General features: G+C 48.0%; 1 protein-coding gene across 6 annotated transcripts in view; it reads right to left on the bottom strand.

Moving 5' to 3' along the window:
* Positions 1-17,941, bottom strand: part of INTS1 (integrator complex subunit 1) — a 324,003-nt gene that overhangs the window by 225,480 nt on the left and 80,582 nt on the right. For all 6 annotated transcript variants that reach the window (XM_063934591.1, XM_063934592.1, XM_063934589.1 and 3 more), the window contains 3 exons: positions 11,534-11,671; positions 10,747-10,906; positions 10,492-10,597 (listed from right to left, as the gene is read on the bottom strand). In XM_063934591.1, the coding sequence (XP_063790661.1) occupies positions 10,492-10,597; positions 10,747-10,906; positions 11,534-11,671 (404 nt within the window). The remainder of the gene's footprint in view (positions 1-10,491; positions 10,598-10,746; positions 10,907-11,533; positions 11,672-17,941) is intronic.

Below are 17,941 nucleotides of genomic sequence, written 5' to 3' on the forward strand. Positions count from 1 at the left end.
GCCCCAGCGTCATGCGGTGGATTTAGTGGAAGCCGGGGAGGACTTCTGTTCCTGGGAACTAGCTGTATTGTGCAGCTTCTTTCCTCTACCCCTGCCTCTGGCAAGAAAGGACGCACCTCGGACTTTCTTGCCTTTTTGTGATCGAAAGGACTGCATTTGGTAATACGGTGCTTTCTTAGGTTGTGAGGGAACATATGCCAAAAAATTTGACTTTCCAGCCGTAGCTGTGGAGACCAGGTCCGAGAGACCGTCCCCAAACAATTCCTCACCCTTATAAGGTAAAACCTCCATGTGCCTTTTTGAGTCGGCATCTCCTGTCCATTGCCGAGTCCACAGGACCCTTCTGGCAGAAATCAACATAGCATTTATTCTAGAGCCCAGTAGGCTAATGTCTCTTTGGGCATCTCTCATATATAGGACAGCGTCTTTTATATGCCCCAGTGTCAGTATTATAGTATCCTTGTCCAAGGTATTAAGTACCTCAGATAAGGTATCTGTCCATGCTGCTACAGCACTACACATCCAGGCCGACGCAATTGCCGGCCTTAGCAGGGTACCTGAATGTGTATAAATGGATTTCAGGATACCCTCCTGTTTTCTATCTGCAGCATCTTTTAGGGTGGCCGTATCCTGTGACGGTAGGGCTACCCTCTTGGATAAGCGTGTTAAAGCTTTGTCTACCCTAGGGGAGGATTCCCAGCGTAACCTGTCCGTTGGCGGGAAAGGATACGCCATAAGCATCCGTTTGGAAATCTGCAGTTTCCTATCTGGAGATTCCCAAGCCTTTTCACATAACTCATTTAACTCATGTGAAGGGGTAAAGGTCACCTCTTGCCTTTTTTCCCCATACATATAAACCCTCTTGTCAGGGACCGGGGTTTCCTCTGTGATGTGTAACACATCTTTCATTGCTATAATCATGTAGCGGATGGCTTTAGCCATTTTAGGCTGCAACTTTGCATCATCGCCATCGACACTGGAGTCAGAATCCGTGTCGATATCTGTGTCAACAATTTGGGATAGTGGGCGCTTCTGAGACCCTGACGGCCTCTGCGCTGTAGGATCAGGCATGGGTTGAGACCCTGACTGTCCCAAGGCTTCAGCTTTATCCAACCTTTTATGCAAGGAATTAACATTATCATTTAAAACCTTTCACATATCCATCCAATCGGGTGTCGGCACCGTCGGCGGCGACCCCACATTCATTTGTACCCGCTCTGTTTCCACATAGCCTTCCTCGTCAACATGCCGACACAAGCGTACCGACACACCACACACACAGGGGATGCTCTATTTGAAGACAGTTCCCCCACAAGGCCTTTTGGAGAGACAGAGAGAGAGTATGACAGCACACACCCCAGCGCTAAATGACCCAGGAATCACACAGTAACTTAGTGTTAACCCAGTAGCTGCTGTATATCAGTTTTTGTGCCAAATTTATGTGCCCCCCCCTCTCTTTTCACCCTCTTTCTACCGTGATTCTGCAGGGGAGAGCCTGGGGAGCTTCCTCTCAGCGGAGCTGTGGAGAGAAAATGACGCTGGTGAGTGCTGAGGAAGAAGCCCCGCCCCCTCAGCAGCGGGCTTCTGTCCCGCGTTTTGTGTGTAAAATAATGGCGGGGGCTCATGCATATATACAGTGCCCAACTGTATATATGTTGCTTTTTGCCATGAGGTTCCCAATTGCTGCCCAGGGCGCCCCCCCGCTGCGCCCTGCACCCTACAGTGACCGGAGTGTGTGGGTTTAGTGTGGGAGCAATGGCGCACAGCTGCAGTGCTGTGCGCTACCTCAGATGAAGACTGGAGTCTTCTGCCGCCGATTTCGAAGTCTTCATGCTTCTCACGCCGGCTTCCGTCTTCTGGCTCTGCGAGGGGGACGGCGGCGCGGCTCCGGGATCGGACGACCAAGGGTGCGATCCTGTGTACGATCCCTCTGGAGCTAATGGTGTCCAGTAGCCTAAGAAGCAGGACCTATCTTCAGAGAGTAGGGCTGCTTCTCTCCCCTCAGTCCCACGTAGCAGAGAGTCTGTTGCCAGCAGATCTCTCTGAAAATAAAAAATCCTAACAAAATACTTTCTTATAGTAAGCTCAGGAGAGCTCACTAAGTAGCACCCAGCTTGTCCGGGCACAGATTCAAACTGAGGTCTGGAGGAGGGACATAGAGGGAGGAGCCAGTGCACACCAGTATCCTAATTCTTTCTTAAAGTGCCCTGTCTCCTGCGGAGCCTGTCTATTCCCCATGGTCCTTACGGAGTCCCCAGCATCCACTAGGACGTTAGAGAAATATATATATATATATATATATATATATACACACACACACTTTACTGCAATGATGGCAAAATTAAATAAAACAAAATCTTCTTAAAAAATGAGCAATGTTGCTTTTCTTTACATCTAATTGGGAATAACTGGAGGATTAAGGATTTACATATTAAAAAGAGGAAAAAATAAGAATTTACTCACCGGTAATTCTATTTCTCGTAGTCCGTAGTGGATGCTGGGAACTCCGTAAGGACCATGGGGATAGCGGGCTCCGAAGGAGGCTGGGCACTCTAGAAAGATTTAGGACTACCTGGTGTGCACTGGCTCCTCCCACTATGACCCTCCTCCAAGCCTCAGTTAGGACACCGTGCCCGGACGAGCAGACATAATAAGGAAGGATTTAGAATCCCGGGTAAGACTCTCACCAGCCACACCAATCACACCGTACAACTCGTGATACAATATCCAGTTTGACAGTATGAAAACAACTGAGCCTCTCAACAGATGGCTCAACAATAACCCTTTTGTTAACAATAACTATTTACAAGTATTGCAGACAATCCGCACTTGGGATGGGCGCCCAGCATCCACTACGGACTACGAGAAATAGAATTACCGGTGAGTAAATTCTTATTTTCTCTAACGTCCTAGTGGATGCTGGGAACTCCGTAAGGACCATGGGGATTATACCAAAGCTCCCAAACGGGCGGGAGAGTGCGGATGACTCTGTAGCACCGAATGAGAGAACTCCAGGTCCTCCTCAGCCAGGGTATCAAATTTGTAGAATTTTGCAAACGTATTTGCCCCTGACCAAGTAGCTGCTCGGCAAAGTTGTAAAGCCGAGACCCCTCGGGCAGCCGCCCAAGATGAGCCCACCTTCCTTGTGGAATGGGCCTTTACAGATTTTGGCTGTGGCATGCCTGCCACAGAATGTGCAAGCTGAATTGTACTACAAATCCAGCGAGCAATAGACTGCTTAGAAGCAGGAGCACCCAGCTTGTTGGGTGCATACAGGATAAACAGCGAGTCAGATTTTCTGACTCCAGCCGTCCTGGAAACATATATTTTCAGGGCCCTGACAACGTCTAGCAACTTGGAGTCCTCCAATTCACTAGTAGCCGCCGGCACCACAATAGGCTGGTTCAGGTGAAACGCTGACACCACCTTAGGGAGAAATTGGGGACGAGTCCTCAACTCTGCCCTATCCATATGGAAAATCAGATAAGGGCTTTTACATGATAAAGCCGCCAATTCTGACACTCGCCTGGCTGGAGCCAAGGCTAATAACATGACCACTTTCCACGTGAGATATTTCAGATCCACGGTTTTAAGTGGCTCAAACCAATGTGATTTTAAGAAACTCAACATCATGTTAAGATCCCAAGGTGCCACTGGGGGCACAAACGGGGGCTGAATATGCAGCACTCCTTTTACAAAAGTCTGAACTTCAGGTACTGAAGCTAGTTCTTTTTGAAAGAAAATCGACAGAGCCGAGATCTGTACTTTAATGGAGCCTAGTTTTAGGCCCATATCCACTCCTGCTTGCAGGAAATGCAGAAATCGACCTAGTTGAAATTCCTCTGTTGGGGCCTTATTGGCCTCGCACCATGCAACATATTTTCGCCATATGCGGTGATAATGCGTTGCCGTAACATCTTTCCTGGCCTTAATAAGCGTAGGAATGACTTCTTCCGGAATACCCTTTTCTTTTAGGATCCGGTGTTCAACCGCCATGCCGTCAAACGCAGCCGCGGTAAGTCTTGGAACAGACAGGGCCCCTGCTGTAGCAGGTCCTGTCTGAGCGGTAGAGGCCACGGGTCCTCTGAGAGCATCTCTTGAAGTTCCGGGTACCACGCTCGTCTTGGCCAATCCGGAACCACGAGAATTGTGTTTACTCCTCGCTTTCTTATTATTCTCAATACCTTTGGAATGAGAGGCAGAGGAGGGAACACATAAACCGACTGGTACACCCACGGTGATACTAGAGCGTCCACAGCTATCGCCTGAGGGTCCCTTGACCTGGCGCAATATTTTTTTTACTTTTTGTTGAGACGGGACGCCATCATGTCCACCTGTGGCTTTTCCCAACGGTTTACCAGCATCTGGAAGACTTCTGGGTGAAGTCCCCACTCCCCCGGGTGGAGGTCGTGTCTGCTGAGGAAGTCTGCTTCCCAGTTGTCCACTCCCGGAATGAACACTGCTGACAGTGCTAGTACATGATTCTCCGCCCATCGGAGAATTTTTGTGGCTTCTGCCATCGCCATCCTGCTTCTTGTGCCGCCCTGTCGATTTACATGGGCGACTGCCGTGATGTTGTCTGACTGGATCAGCACCGGCTGGTGTAGGAGCAGGGATTTTGCTTGACTTAGGGCATTGTAGATGGCCCTTAGTTCCAGAATATTTATGTGAAGGGAAGTCTCCTGACTCGACCATAGTCCTTGGAAGTTTCTTCCCTGTGTGACTGCCCCCCAGCCTCGAAGGCTGGCATCCGTGGTCACCAGGACCCAGTCCTGTATGCCGAACCTGCGGCCCTCTAGAAGATGAGCACTCTGCAGCCACCACAGTAGAGACACCCTGGTTCTTGGAGACAGGGTTATTAAGCGATGCATCTGAAGATGCGATCCGGACCACTGGTCCAACAGGTCCCACTGAAAGATTCTGGCATGGAATCTGCCGAAGGGAATTGCTTCGTAAGAAGCCACCATCTTTCCCAGGACCCGCGTGCAGTGATGCACTGATACCTGTTTTGGTTTCAGGAGGTCTCTGACTAGAGATGACAACTCCCTGGCTTTCTCCTCCGGGAGAAACACTTTTCTCTGGACTGTATCCAGAATCATACCCAGGAACAGTAGCCGTGTCGTCGGAACCAGCTGTGACTTTGGGATATTCAGAATCCAGCCGTGCTGGTGCATCACTTCCTGGGATAGTGCTACTCCCACCAACAACTGTTCCTTGGACCTCGCTTTTATTAGGAGATCGTCCAAGTACGGGATAATTTAAACTCCCTTTCTTCGAAGGAGTATCATCATTTCCGCCATAACCTTGGTAAATACCCTCGGTGCCGTGGACAGTCCAAACGGCAGCGTCTGGAATTGGTAATGGCAATCCTGTACCACAAATCTGAGGTACTCCTGGTGAGGATGGTAAATGGGGACATGCAAGCAAGCATCCTTGATGTCCAGGGATACCATGTAATCCCCCTCGTCCAGGCTTGCAATAACCGCCCTGAGCGATTCCATCTTGAACTTGAATTTCTTTATGTATGTGTTCAAGGATTTCAAATTTAGAATGGGTCTCACCGAACCGTCCGGTTTCGGTACCACAAATAGTGTGGAATAATAACCCCGGCCTTGTTGAAGTAGGGGTACCTTGATCATCACCTGCTGAGAATACAGCTTGTGAATTGCCGTTAGCACCGCCTCCCTGTCTGAGGGAGCAATTGGCAAGGCAGATTTTAGGAACCGGTGGGGTGGGGACGCCTCGAATTCCAGCTTGTACCCCTGAGATACTATTTGCAGGATCCAGGGATCCACCTGTGAGCGAACCCACTGATCGCTGAAATTTTTTAGGCGACCCCCCACCGTACCTGGCTCCGCCTGTGGAGCCCCACCGTCATGCGGCGGACTTGGAAGAGGAAGCGGGGGAGGACTTTTGCTCCTGGGAACCTGCTTTTTGTTGCAGCCTTTTTCCCCTACCTCTGCCTCTGGACAGAAAAGACCCGCCTTTTCCACGCCTGTTTTTCTGGGTCCGAAAGGACTGAACCTGATAAAACGGCGCCTTCTTAGGCTGTGAGGGGACATGGGGTAAAAATGCTGACTTCCCAGACGTTGCTGTGGAAACTAGGTCCGAGAGACCATCCCCAAATAATTCCTCACCCTTATATGGCAACACTTCCATGTGCTTTTTAGAATCTGCATCTCCTGTCCACTGGCGAGTCCATAAGCCTCTCCTAGCAGAAATGGATAATGCACTTACTTTAGATGCCAATCGGCAGATTTCCCTCTGTGCATCTCTCATATATAAGACTGAGTCTTTTATATGGTCTATGGTTAACAGGATCGTGTCTCTGTCTAATGTGTCAATATTTTCTGACAGTTTATCTGACCAAGCAGCGGCAGCACTGCACATCCAAGCTGACGCAATAGCTGGCCTAAGTATAATGCCTGTGTGTGTATATACAGACTTCAGGATCGCCTCCTGCTTTCTATCAGCAGGTTCCTTGAGGGCGGCCGTATCCGGAGACGGTAGTGCCACCTTTTTAGACAAACGTGTGAGCGCTTTATCCACCCTAGGGGGTGTTTCCCAACGTGACCTATCCTCTGGCGGGAAAGGGAACGCCATTAGTACCTTCTTAGGAATTACCAATTTTTTATCAGGGAAAGCCCACGCTTCTTCACACACTTCATTTAATTCATCTGATGGGGGAAAAACTACGGGTAGTTTTTTCTCTCCAAACATAATACCCTTTTTAGTGGTACTTGTAGTTATATCAGAAATGTGTAACACCTCTTTCATTGCCTCAATCATGCAGTGAATGGCCTTAGTGGGCATCAGGTTTGACTCATCGTCGTCGACACTGGTGTCAGTATCAGTGTCGACATCTGGGTCTGCTTGCGGTAGCGGGCGTTTTAGAGCCCCTGACGACCCATGCGACGCCTGGGCAGGCACGAGCTGAGAAGTCGGCTGTCCCACATTTGGCATGTCGTCAATTTTTTTATATAAGGAGTCTATACGTGCACTCATTACTTTCCATAAGCCCATCCACTCAGGTGTCTGCCCCGCAGGGGGTGACATCCCTTCTAAAGGCATCTGCTCCGCCTCCACATCATTATCCTCATCAAACATGTCGACACAGCCGTACCGACACACCGCACACACACAAGGAATGCTCCGAATGAGGACAGGACCCACAAAAGCCCTTTGGGGGGACAGAGTGAGAGTATGCCAGCACACACCAGAGCGCTATATATATACAGGGACTAACTGAGTTATGTCCCCTATAGCTGCTTTTTATATTATATATGTATTGCGCCCAAATTTAGTGCCCCCCCTCTCTGTTTTTACCCTGTTCTGATGTAGACTGCAGGGGAGAGCCAGGGAGCTTCCTTCCAGCGGATCTGTGAAGGAAAAATGGCGCCAGTGTGTCTGAGGGAGATAGCTCCGCCCCTTTTCCGCGGCCTATTCTCCCGCTTTTTTCAGGATTCTGGCAGGGGAATTTACCACATATATAGCCTCTAGGGCTATATATTGTGGTATTTTTGCCAGCCAAGGTGTTTTTATTGCAGCTCAGGGCGCCCCCCCCCCAGCGCCCTGCACCCTCAGTGACCGGAGTGTGAAGTGTGCATGAGGAGCAATGGCGCACAGCTGCAGTGCTGTGCGCTACCTTGGTGAAGACTGATGTCTTCTGCCGCCATTTTTCCGGACCTCTTCTTGCTTCTGGCTCTGTAAGGGGGACGGCGGCGCGGCTCCGGGACCGAACACCAAGGACTGGGCCTGCGGTCGATCCCTCTGGAGCTAATGGTGTCCAGTAGCCTAAGAAGCCCAATCCGGCTGCAAGCAGGCGAGTTCGCTTCTTCTCCCCTTAGTCCCTCGCTGCAGTGAGCCTGTTGCCAGCAGGTCTCACTGAAAATAAAAAACCTAAAACTATACTTTCTTTCTAAGGGCTCAGGAGAGCCCCTAGTGTGCATCCAACCTCGGCCGGGCACGAAATCTAACTGAGGCTTGGAGGAGGGTCATAGTGGGAGGAGCCAGTGCACACCAGGTAGTCCTAAATCTTTCTAGAGTGCCCAGCCTCCTTCGGAGCCCGCTATCCCCATGGTCCTTACGGAGTTCCCAGCATCCACTAGGACGTTAGAGAAACTTACATTTTCCCAAAGTTTTCAGACAATGTAATATATAGAATTACATACTGTACACTAAGAGCAGTGTGTAAATCTCGGAGCCAATGGAAGCATTAGTCTCTGGACGCCAGCTGTCAGGGGGACACAGGTAAATTGATCTATAACTGATGCCTGCAACCTGCTGATCACTAGCAGCAGCAATTATAGGAGATCTATTATTATTATTATCCTTTATTTATATGGCGCCACAAGGGTTCCGCAGCGCCCACTTACAGAGTACATATGCACATAATCAAAACAGGAAAACAGTGACTTACAGTTGAAGACAACATAGGACAAGTACAGTGTAACTAAGCATAACTACACCAGTAAACGACCTAGAGATAAGTTCCAGGTGGCCAAAAACTGCGGGATTTGGGCAGTTGAGGATTATTAAAGTAAGAAAAGTACATGAGGGAAGAGGGCCCTACTCGTGAGAGTTTACATTCTAAGGGGAGGGGTAGACAGACAGGGGTGACACAGATGGGGTACATAAAGAGCGTGGAACAGAGGGTTAGGATGAGATTTGGCTGGGTTTGGTAAAGAAATGGGTCTTTAGAGCCCGTTTGAAGTATTGTAGAGAGGTGGAGAGGTAAAGAATTCCAGAGAAAGGGAGCAGCACGTGAAAAATCTTGGAGATAGGAGCGGGAGGAAGTAATCAGAAGACAGGAGAGTTGGCGTGCATTAGCAGAGCGAAGAGGACAGGTGGGAGAGTAAAGGGAGATAAGGTCAGAGATGTATCCAGGCTGCATCTGTTGCTTGATGGCGGCTGCCTGGTACAATAAAGTTTTTGGATTTTTTTGAGACAAGGCAAGTGTGACATCACACTGACAGAGAAGCCGGCCGCAGCGCGAAGAGGAGCAGCCGCAGCCAGAAACCATAGAATAATGTACATTGGCTGCAGGGGGCTGGAGTTGTAAAGACATTTGGGGGCTGGAATGACAGAAGGAGACTAGTTAGGTAGGCACTGGGTGGCTTGAAAGACAAGGGGGCTGGGCTGGGGAGACAGGAGGAGGGTGGCTGGAGCGAGACAGGAGGAGGGTGGCTGGAGCGAGACAGGAGGAGGGTGGCTGGAGAGGCACAGGAGGAGCGTGGCTGGAGAGGCACAGGAGGAGCGTGGCTGGAGAGGCACAGGAGGAGCGTGGCTGGAGAGGCACAGGAGGAGCGTGGCTGGAGAGGCACAGGAGGAGCGTGGCTGGAGAGGCACAGGTGGAGCGTGGCTGGAGAGGCACAGGTGGAGCGTGGCTGGAGAGGCACAGGTGGAGCGTGGCTGGAGAGGCACAGGAGGAGCGTGGCTGGAGAGGCACAGGTGGAGCGTGGCTGGAGAGGCACAGGTGGAGCGTGGCTGGAGAGGCACAGGAGGAGCGTGGCTGGAGAGGCACAGGAGGAGCGTGGCTGGAGAGGCACAGGAGGAGCGTGGCTGGAGAGGCACAGGAGGAGCGTGGCTGGAGAGGCACAGGAGGAGCGTGGCTGGAGAGGCACAGGAGGAGCGTGGCTGGAGAGGCACAGGAGGAGCGTGGCTGGAGAGGCACAGGAGGAGCGTGGCTGGAGAGGCACAGGAGGAGCGTGGCTGGAGAGGCACAGGAGGAGCGTGGCTGGAGAGGCACAGGAGGAGCGTGGCTGGAGAGGCACAGGAGGAGCGTGGCTGGAGAGGCACAGGAGGAGCGTGGCTGGAGAGACACAGGAGGAGCGTGGCTGGAGAGACACAGGAGGAGCGTGGTTGCAGAAACACGGAGGAATGAGGATTGAGAGAACTGGGGGGAAGTGGCTGGTGATTTTCCATAACTGGCGGGATTTCTGGCACATTACATCCTCCTTTGGCCCCTCAGCTGTGCTACTGCGATGACTGGGGCAGTCACTGCCCTGTCTAATTTGCCTCTGTGCACCTGGCATGAACTTACGTACCTGTCAGAGCATGATGGACATTTCCGTTCCATACCAGCTAGAGGGCCACAGATTAAAGTCCAGGGCCACTCTAGCATGCAGAGACAAAGGCCCCCCCCCCCCCCTTCTGCTTAGGCAAAGAATTCTCATTGTATGATATGCCAATATGTAGGCAGGTGGGGGGTTGTTTTATTGGAAAGACACAAAAACCCTAAACTTAAGCTCCCTAGCTATTAGAGAGACAAAGCAAGTAAAGTGTACTGCTTCTGGAGGGTGGCAAGAAACCTCATGGCTAGTCAATGTCTTGAATGACTGAAGGATACATATTCAATATACACACTGCCTCTCTACAGCTTCATCTGTTAAACAATTTGTGATTCTTCTACTTTAACAACAGCTGGGAAACATTTTATATTCAGGTGTTAATGTCTCTTAGGAGACTGATGTAGGGAAAAAGAAAACATACCGTGACATTAACTGGCCCTCCTCCTCTGGGCTCAGTTTTTCCTCTGCAATAAGCAGCTCTGTTTGGCTGTCTTCTTCCTCCGTCATGGATGGGTGAGGACTGTTGCCTGAAGTAACAAGATACAGATTCAGTTGTTCGTAGCTTGCAGAGTTAATTTTAAGCTTAGTAGTGGAAATTACGTTGGAAAATATACATCTAAACTGCAAGCAATGAATTTAACGCATGCACTGAACAGAAAATCAGTGGTGTCCGTACCAGCGCTGAGGTCTCCTGCTATTCGTCCAGCTTCTCCCTGAAGTGCCATGCTCTTTGGAGGCATTTTTGTGCAGAATGCAGTCTGAATGTTGTCAACAAATATCTTACAGTGAGGACTGTCCACCCAAATCCTCTCTCCTAAAGAGTCTTCTATGTACACCTTAAAAAAAACAGCAAAAGGAGCAACATGAAACTTGCTGGGGAAACCAAGTAGTGGCCTCAAATAAACTTAACATGGTTAATCCCCAGGGCTGATTGTGCCCTTTAATATTGTGTTTCACAGGTAAAAATAGTTTGGCAGGATAACTTTTTTGTCAAGTGCACGTGATTGGCTGGCTTCTGTAGTCTACCAATCACAAGCCTTTGAAAATGTATGTCAGGGGTATACAACATGCGGCAATCCAGCTGCTGTGGAACTACACATCCCAGCATGTCCTGCCACAGTTTTAGTATGCTCGAATAGCAAATCCGTGATAGGGCATGCTGGTATGTGTAGTTCCACAGCAGCTGGAGAGTCGTATGTTGAACATCCCTGCGTTATGTGATGAGGAAAAAAATTATAAACTGCTTTATGAAAGAATAAAAAAAAACATTACTTGAGGCTTAAAAGACTGACACTTATGGAACTTTTTGGATGTCACAAACAGAACGTCACCTTGCGTCATCATTGATAATTTATCTGTACATAGCAGAGGGCTAAATGCATAACTTTTGCTACACAGAGTAGTGCATGAATATATATTTATGTACATCTTTTTAAGCTTCCAGCAAGTTTCAATCATCCCACCTTAACAAAAATGTCTGGCCAGTTCTCATCTTCTTCATAGGCCGCCATCAGGAGGTTGCAGGATAGGACTGACACCAAGCTATTTCCTTTGGCTTTAAAATTAATTGTGGCATCTCTTCGTAGTAAGCTGCACAAAGCCTAGAACAAAATAATCAAATACTGTAGTAGTTATTAACATTTGAGTTCAACACACTATATTTTCCCTTCCAGCGATCCAGCACCAGTCAGACACTATACACTGCTCGGCATCCTGTTACAATTTACATGCTATCGAATTTCATGGATATATACTGTAAACCTCCTGCTCTGTAATGTGTATTATTTCAGAGCACGCTATAGTGAAACACAACACCCTATAGAGTACTAGGGAAGCAGAAGAGCTGTGTGAAACAAAATACAATCTATTGGAGCAAATGGGGCCGATGTACTAAGATTTGGAAAATGAGAGTGGCGAGAGATTAACTATAAACCAATCAAACAGAGCCTGTAACATGGCAGTTAGGAGCTGATTGGCTGGTACTTTACCTCTATCCACTTTATAACTCTCCAAGGCTTAGTAATTATCTTCCAAACTCTGGAGTAAATAGCGGTCAGTGCTGCATTGTAAATAATCATTAAAAAAAAAAAAAGAATATGGCATTAAAGGGTGAATAAAAAAAAAAAAAAAAAAAAAAAAAACAAGAAACTGCTTATACAGCGCCTATAATGCAGAAAGCTAGTGGACAAATTCCCCTGATATATGCGCGGCTGAAAAACACTATGTGGGTGTTTGGTAAAGACAATACAAACAGACAAAATCAGCTGCGCAAAGTATCAGGGAAAATAAACTATAAATTTAAGAGAGAGCCGATGTATATATATAAAAATTATATTTAATAGCTGAAAATAAAATAAAATTAGCAGTAGCTAATATAACAATGATTAATTATTAAAGAGCACACCTTAAACCGGTATATCCATTTAAACAGACACCAATTGTGTCAGTTCTCTAGGTAAAGTCCACAAGAAGACATGAAGTCCAGGTGTTTTTGAAAGCAATATATGGTAATGGCCGTAAAGCTGGATACTCAAGATGCAGTGAGTAATCAGTGAAGTAATTGTCCCATATCATGGATTATACCAGTGTTTGTTACTGATTATACCTCTCCTTGGGTGGGCTGGTCCAAAGCCGAGCGTCCTCGGCGATGTGTCCTGCAATGCCCACAGTGCGAGTGCCGCAACGGAGAGGGAGCCGTGGATTCACTGTAAAGTGAGAGCCGTGTGCTGGTATAGACGGCTAACAAAGAGCCGTGTGATGATGTGGACGGTTCAGGAAATCAGGTCCGCGGCTATTCTGAAAACTCCGTAGAGATGTATAACAGCTGGCGGGGAGAACAGACCCGCTGTTGCTTTCAAGTCGGATACCTCGGCAGGTGTGCAAGAACAGGAGGCGTGGCCACGTCCATAGCATCAATCCTTTCAAAAACACCTGGACTTCATGTCTTCTTGTGGACTTTACCTAGAGAACTGACACAATTGGTGTCTGTTTAAATGGATATACCGGTTTAAGGTGTGCTCTTTAATAATTAATCATTGTTATATTAGCTACTGCTAATTTTATTTTATTTTCAGCTATTAAATATAATTTTTATATATATACATCGGCTCTCTCTTAAATTTATAGTTTATTTTCATTAAAGGGTGAATAGTTTAACTGAAGTGGAAATGCCATTTAATTAAAAAAATACAAGCATATAACTTATAACATATAATAAAAGAGAAACACTAATCTTTACATAAGAGAGGTCTGCCTCTTGAGAAAGGATGGAGAGGTACGCTGTAATCAGTGCCTATTCGTGAACTCAGGCTAGATTAGGTAAAACGATATATTATCGCATTCCATGTGATGCAGAGAGCAGTGCAGTGATAATCCAGTAGGTGGCACCATTTCTCATGTATAATTGAGCCTGCAATACATGATCTGTGCTTGTACAGTAGCCGAGTCACAAGCTTCTCGAGAATGATAGGAGAAGCACTGCAGCAAAAGCTGAGAACAGATGTTTGCCAGTCACTTATACATCCCAATTATAAGTGAGGGAAATCGTGCAGAGTACAGTCAGTGCTATACCGGGTGTTATACTCACATTAAGCTAAACTTATTTCTTTAAAAAGCTACTGATAGTTACTGGTGATAGTTAAATAGTAAATCTGACTGATGTCTCTCCTTTGCATACAGATCTTTCTGCCTATATATATAATAAGAATTTACTTACCGATAATTCTATTTCTCGTAGTCCGTAGTGGATGCTGGGGACTCCGTCAGGACCATGGGGTTTTGCGGCTCCGCAGGAGACAGGGCACAATAATAATAAAAGCTTTAGGATCAGGTGGTGTGCACTGGCTCCTCCCCCTATGACCCTCCTCCAAGCCTCAGTTAGGATACTGTGCCCGGACGAGCGTGCATAATAAGGAAGGATATTGAATCCCGGCTAAGACTCATACCAGCCACACCAATCACACCGTACAACCTGTGATCTGAACCCAGTTAACAGTATGATAACAACGAAGGAGCCTCTGAAAAGATGGCTCACAACAAGAATAACCCGATTTTTGTAACAATAACTATGTACAAGTATTGCAGACAATCCGCACTTGGGATGGGCGCCCAGCATCCACTACGGACTACGAGAAATAGAATTATCGGTAAGTAAATTCTTATTTTCTCTAACGTCCTAAGTGGATGCTGGGGACTCCGTCAGGACCATGGGGATTATACCAAAGCTCCCAAACGGGCGGGAGAGTGCGGATGACTCTGCAGCACCGAATGAGAGAACTCCAGGTCCTCCTCAGTCAGGGTGTGCCCCTGACCAAGTAGCAGCTCGGCAAAGTTGTAAAGCCGAGACCCCTCGGGCAGCCGCCCAAGATGAGCCCACTTCCTTGTGGAATGGGCTTTTACTGATTTTGGCTGTGGCAAGCCTGCCACAGAATGTGCAAGCTGAATTGTACTACAAATCCAGCGAGCAATCGTCTGCTTAGAAGCAGGAACACCCATCTTGTTGGGTGCATACAGGCTAAACAGCGAGTCAGATTTTCTGACTCCAGTCGTCCTGGAAACATATATTTTCAGGGCTCTGACAACGTCAAGTAACTTGGAGTCCTCCAAGTCCCTAGTAGCCGCAGGTACCACAATAGGTTGGTTCATGTGAAAAACAGAAAACACCTTAAGGAGAAATTGAGGACGAGTCCTCAATTCTGCCCTGTCAGAATGAAAAATTAAGTAAGGGCTTTTATATGATAAAGCCGCCCATTCTGACACACGCCTGGCTGAAGCCAGGGCTAATAGAATCTTCACCTTCCATGTGAAATATTTTAATTCCACAGTGGTGAGTGGATCAAACCAATGTGACTTTAGGAAACTCAAAACAACATTGAGATCCCAAGGTGCCACTGGGGGCACAAAAGGAGGCTGTATATGCAGTACCCCTTTTACAAACATCTGAACTTCAGGCACTGAAGCCAGTTCTTTCTGGAAGAAATTTGACAGGGTCGAAATTTGAACCTTAATGGACCCTAATTTTAGGCCCATAGACAGTCCTGTTTTCAGGAAATGTAGGAAACGACCCAGTTGGAATTCCTCTGTAGGGACCTTCTTGGCCTCACACCACGCAACATATTTTCGCCAAATGCGGTGAAAATGTTTTGCGGTTACATCCTTCCTGGCTTCGACCAGGGTAGGGATGACTTCATCTGGAATGCCCTTTCAAGATCCGGCGTTCAACTGCCATGCCGTCAAACGCAGCCGCGGTAAGTCTTGGAACAGACAAGGCCCCTGCTGGAGCAGGTCCTTTCTTAAAGGTAGAGGCCACGGTTCTTCCGTGAGCATCTCTTGAAGTTCCGGGTACCAAGTCCTTCTTGACCCATCCGGAACCACGAGTATCGTTCTTACTCATCTCCTTCTTATGATTCTCAGTACTTTTGGTATGAGATGCATAGGAGGGAACACATACCCTGACTGGTACACCCACAGTGTTACCAGAGCGTCCACCGCTATTGCCTGAGGGTCCCTTGACCTGGCGCAATATTTGTCTAGTTTTTTGTTCAGGCGGGACGCCATCATGTCCACCTTTGGTTTTTCCCAACGGTTTACAATCATGTGGAAGACTTCCCGCTGAAGTCCCCACTCTCCCGGGTGGAGGTTATGCCTGCTGAGGAAGTTTGCTTCCCAGTTTTCCACTCCCGGAATTAACACTGCTGAGAGTGTTATCACATGATTTTTCGCCCAGCGAAGAATCCTTGCAGTTTCTGCCATTTCCCTCCTGCTTCATGTGCCGCCCTGTCTGTTTACGTGGGCGACTGCCGTGATGTTGTCCCACTGGATCAATACCGGCTGACCTTGAAGAAGAGGTCTTGCTAAGCTTAGAGCCTTGTAAATTGCCCTTAGCTCCAGTATATTTATGTGGAGAGAAGTCTCCAGACTTGATCACACTCCCTGGAAATTTTTTCCTTGTGTGACTGCTCCCCAGCCACTCAGGCTGGCATCCGTGGTCACCAGGACCCAGTCCTGAATGTCGAATCTGCGGCCCTTTCATAGATGAGCACTCTGCAGCCACCGCAGAAGAAAACACCCTTGTCCTTGGAGACAGGGTTATCCGCTGATGCATCTGAAGATGCGATCCGGACCATTTTCCCAGCAGATTCCACTGAAAGGTTCTTGCGTGAAATCTACCGAATGGGATCGCTTTGTAAGAAACCACCATTTTTCACAGGACCTTTGTGCAATGATGCACTGATACTTTTCCTGGTTTTAGGAGGTTCCTGACTATCTCGGATAACTCCCTGGTCTTCTTCTCCGGGAGAAAACATCCTTTTCTGGACTGTGTCCAGAATCATTCCTAGGAACATTAGACGTGTCGTCGGAAAAAGCTGCGATTTTGGAATATTTAGAATCCACTCGTGCTGTCGTAGAACTACTTGAGATAGTGCTACTCCGACCGCCAACTGTTCTCTGGACCTTGCCCTTATCAGGAAAGCGTCCATATTTCTTTTAGGAAGAATCATCATTTCGGCCATTACCATGGTAAAGACCCGGGGTGCCGTGGACAATCCAAACGGCAGCGTCTGAACTGATAGTGACAGTTCTGTACCACGAACCTGAGATACCCTTGGTGAGAAGGGCAAAATTTGGACATGTAGGTAAGCGTCCCTGATATCCAGTGACACCATATCGTCCTGGTTCGCTATCACTGCTCTGAGTGACTCCATCTTGATTTGAACCCTTGTATGTAATTGTTCAAATCTTTTAGATCTCACCGAGCCGTTTGGCTTCAGTACCACAATATAGTGTGGAATAATACACCTTCCCTTGTTGTAGGAGGGGTACTTTGATTATCACCTGCTGGGAATACAGCCTGTGAATTTTTTTCCAATACTGCCTCCCTGTCGGAGGGAGACGTTGGTAAAGCAGACTTCAGGAACTTGTGAGGGGAAGACGTCTCGAATTTCCAATGTACACCTGGGATACTAAGTGTAGGATCCAGGAGTCCACTTGCGAGTGAGCCCACTGCGTGCTGAAACTCTTGAGATGACCCCCCACCGCACCTGAGTCCGCTTGTATGGCCCCAGCGTCATGCTGCGGACTTGGCAGAAGCTGTGGAGGACTTCTGTTCCTGGGAATGGGCTGCCTGCTGCAGTCTTCTTCCCTTTCCTCTAACCCTGGGCAGATATGACTGGCCTTTTGCCCGCCTGCCTTTATGGGTACGAAAGGACTGAGACTGAAAAGACTGTGTCCTTTTCTGCTGAGATGTGACTTGGGGTAACAAAAGTGGATTTTCCAGCTGTTGCCATGGCCACCAGGTCCGATGGACCGCCCCTTTATACGGCAATACTTCCATGTGCCGTCTGGAATCTGCATCACCTGACCACTGTCGTGTCTATAAACATCGTCTGGCAGATATGGACATCACATCTACTCTTGATGCCAGAATGCAAATATCCCTCTGCGCATCTCGCATATATAGAAATGCATCCTTAAAATGCTCTATAGTCAATAAAATATTGTTCCTGTCAAGGGTATCAATATTTTCAGTCAGGAAATCCGACCAAGCCCCCCCAGCGCTGCACATCCAGGCTGAGGCGATTGCTGGTCGTAGTATAACACCAGTATGTGTGTATATACTTTTTAGGATATTTTTCAGCTTCCTATCAGCTGGCTCTTTGAGGGCGGCCGTATCTGGAGACGGTAACGCCACTTGTTTTTATAAGCGTGTGAGCGCCTTATCCACCCTAAGGTGTGTTTCCCAACTCGCCCTCACTTCTGGCGGGAAAGGGTATACCTCCAATAATTTTCTATCGGAGGAAACCCACGTATCATCACACACTTTAATTTATCTGATTCAGGAAAACTACAAGTAGATTATTCCCACCCTACAT

Source organism: Pseudophryne corroboree, chromosome 7 (assembly GCF_028390025.1).
Source record: "Pseudophryne corroboree isolate aPseCor3 chromosome 7, aPseCor3.hap2, whole genome shotgun sequence".
Taxonomy (NCBI): domain Eukaryota; kingdom Metazoa; phylum Chordata; class Amphibia; order Anura; family Myobatrachidae; genus Pseudophryne; species Pseudophryne corroboree.